This window comes from Setaria italica, chromosome IX (assembly GCF_000263155.2).
Source record: "Setaria italica strain Yugu1 chromosome IX, Setaria_italica_v2.0, whole genome shotgun sequence".
Taxonomy (NCBI): Eukaryota; Viridiplantae; Streptophyta; class Magnoliopsida; order Poales; family Poaceae; genus Setaria; species Setaria italica.
This window is the reverse complement of record NC_028458.1, coordinates 1-3,297: the sequence shown is the minus strand read 5'-3', so window position 1 is coordinate 3,297 and position 3,297 is coordinate 1. Positions and strand designations below refer to the sequence as shown.

Here is a 3,297-nt window from a genome sequence, read left to right as displayed (position 1 = left end):
CTTCAGTCCATACCCAACAGGTCATAAACGGATCCCCACGCCGCGATCATCACGGTCCCGTTTAGTCTCAGTCGGTTTTACCCACTGACAATGACGGGCATAACTGCATGGACAAACATGGGGGCTGGTCCGGAGATGTGAAATTGGCCTCCGGACACATTTTCGGTCATGAAAATGTGTGTTATAGGTGCATAGGAGCCCGAAAGCAGCAACACCGGCCACCGGGGTCGAAAACGTTGGGGATGGACTGAAGAAATGAAAATGGCCTCCAGATGCATTTTCGGCCATGAAAACGTGTGCTATATGTTACGGGAGCCTGGAAATTGTGACACCGGCCACCGGGGTTGAAAATGTGGGGGATGGACCGAACATGTGAATATGGCCTCCACACGCATTTTCGGCCATGAAAATGTGTGTAGGTCACGGGAGCCTGACAATGGGGGATGGACAAAGACGTGAAAATGGCCACCGGACACATTTTCGATCATGAAAACGGGTGCTATAGGTCACAGGAGCCCGACAACGGCCACACCGGCAACCGGGGTTGAAAATATGGGGGATGGACCGAAGATGTGAAAATGGTCTCCGCATGCATTTTCGGCCATGAAAACGTGGGCTATAGGTCACCGGAGCCTGACCACGACCACACCGGCCACCGAGGATGAAAATGTAGGGGCTAGACCGAACAAGTGAAAATGGCCTCCGGACGCGTTTTCGGCCATGAAAATGTAGGGGCTAGACTGAACAAGTGAAAATGGCCTCTGGACGCATTTTTGGCCATGAAAACGTGCGCTATATGTCACAGGAGCCCGAAAACAGCGACCCAAGACAAGAGCTGAGTCATGCTGAAATACTCTTTTGAACTGGTTGCGGCAATAGGTTCTTTTGAACTGGTCCCTGCCGAGTCATGTCAAAAATTACTAAAACTAGGGTTTAGCGTGAAGTCGAGAGAAGTTGTATTATCAATGGATACGCTTACAAGACCTACCGGTACATATTTATACCCTGAATCTACATATTTAATTTATACCCTGAATCTAAAAGTCCTAGTTGGGAAAAACTACTTTATTTATTACAAAACAAGCTAAAAAAGAAAGTCTCGGTATTTGTTATAAACTGGTACTAAAGGGGTGGGAGGTTTTAGTCCGGGTTTGTAACACCAACCGGGACTAAAGTGTCACCTTTAGTATGAGTTTGTGTTAGAAACCTGGACTAAAGGGTCTCCATGAATTTCGAAATTTAGACGCGGGACTAGAGCTAATTTAGTCCCGGATCCACATCCAACCGGGACTAAAGGGTTGGATCAAGAGTGGTTTCTCTCCTAGTGTTAATACAACAGTCTAGTGTTAATACAGCAGTGTTAAAAAGGGACCCCACATTAGCTAGCTCTTAAAAAAAAGTTTAGATATCACAAAAGTCGGTAACAAGGAAAAAGCATTTGTCCTCCTATAAGAAATGACAACCCAATCAGTCAAATGCTTCTGAGCACAGCGATTGGGATGTGGTGTGTTTTAGAGGAAAGGAACGATATGATGCGTGGTAGTAAATATTATTAATTGAGTAAATGGGCGATCATAGATATATGTTGTGCATGCTGTCACCTTCAGAGTGATGGTGACAATGGAACAGATGAACGACGGTACAGTACATTATTAATCATGCGCCGCTGGCCGCTGCATGTTTGAAAGTTGACTTCATCACTTTAAGCTTATCAGAAGGAGGGGCTGCAATGACCGAATCGGCTGCCTTGTTGTAGGCAGCAAGGACTCGAGCGATTTCCTTGTCGTCTCCATCCGCATACGCCTTGTTGATAGTTGAGATAGCGGTATGCATTGATTTCGGTAAAGTAGAATCTTTGTCCCCCAGCTTCTTCTGCTCTGGTGAGGCGGCTGCGACGACCCCAAGGATGGCCGTGTTCAACTTGGAGCGCGTCTCGCAGTAGGCCTTGTCGATGTTGGGGCACTCTAATGCGTTTGGTGCAGCTGCCGAGTTGAAGGTGTCCTCCATTACCTTGAGCTTCTCGGCCGGCGGCGCATGGATGACCATAGTAGAAGCCATACGGTAGGAAAGGATGAGGTGGGCGAGTTTCTTCTCGTCTCCTGCCTTGGCGGCCTTGGCGACATCTAATTCTGCAGTGTGGATGTGCTTCGAAGAGGCACGTGTGGCTTCTGGCTTCTTGGCCGGCGGGGTGGCGGTGTTGATGGAATCGATAACCTCTTGGAACAACAAGGTCAAGTCGTCAATGGACTTTTTGGTGGCAGGGGATAGTGGTTGCGTAGAGGCTTCTGCAGCTACGATAGCAAAAGTTAGGGACAATAACAAGAGGATCTTCGCCATTGCGGATTGTTCGAGGGGTACAGTGCTGCTATATGTTTTTGTTGATGCATAAGTCATCTTTTTATTGACGAAAGCCATTGCTATAAATAGTATGCATGGTAATAACAGCATAGGTCCAAGAGAAACTCACGGGTAAATGTATATATGGTGGCTCCAAAATTAGCTATATCCATGCATGTGTGTTTGGGGTACAGCATGCATGCTTTGTGCCTCCGCTACCCCTCCCGCCTTGACCGAGCACGGATGGTAGTTAGCTAGTACGTACTATGGACGGAACAACTAATTCTCCGAGGTTCACCGTACCTTGGTGTTTTGTTGCGGGCGGCCATCCAGACGTGTTTTCGGAAATGAAAACGTGTACTATAGGTCACGGTAGCCCGAAAATAGCGACACCGGCCACCGGGGCGGAAAACATGGGAGATGGACCGAACATGTAAAAATGGCGGCCGGACGTGTTTTTCAGTCATGAAAACGTCTGATATAGGTCACAGGAGCCCAAAAATAGCGACACCGACCACAAGGTTCGAAAATGATGGGGATGGACCGAAGATGTGAAAATGGCCTCCGAACGCATTTTCGGTCGTGAAAACGAGTGCTATAGGTCACGGGAGCTCAAAAATAGCGACACCAGCCACCGGGGTCGAAAATGTGGGGGATGGACCAAAGATGTGAAAATGGTCTCCGCACGCGTTTTCGGCCATGAAAACGAGTGCTATAGGTCATATGAGCCCAAAAACGGCCCCACAGGTAACCGCGGTCGAAAACGTGGGGGATGGTGTCGGGTTTATTGTTTAGGGTTTTAGGGTTTTGCGGTATTTAGGGTTTTTAGGGCAAGCGTTTAGGGTTTAGGGTCTAGGGTTTAGGGTTTAGGGTTTAGGGTTTAGGGTTTTAGGGTTTAGGGTTTAGGGTTTAGGGTTTAGGGTTTAGGGTTTAGGGTTTAGGGTTTAGGGTTTTAGGGTT

The 3,297-nt window shown here is 47.9% G+C and overlaps 1 protein-coding gene across 1 annotated transcript; it reads right to left on the bottom strand.

The window, feature by feature from the left end:
* Positions 1-1,510: 1,510 nt before the first annotated feature.
* LOC101777974 (uncharacterized protein OsI_031781) lies at positions 1,511-2,352 on the bottom strand. Its single transcript, XM_004980880.1, has one exon. The coding sequence runs from the start codon at positions 2,335-2,337 to the stop codon at positions 1,657-1,659; it is 681 nt and encodes a 226-aa protein (XP_004980937.1). The 5' UTR covers positions 2,338-2,352; the 3' UTR covers positions 1,511-1,656.
* Between the last annotated feature and the right edge of the window lie 945 nt (positions 2,353-3,297).

Excerpts from the sequence above, each read along its gene's own strand:
- LOC101777974 (XM_004980880.1), bottom strand. The coding sequence starts at position 2,337 with ATGGCGAAGATCCTCTTGTTATTGTCCCTAACTTTTGCTATCGTAGCT.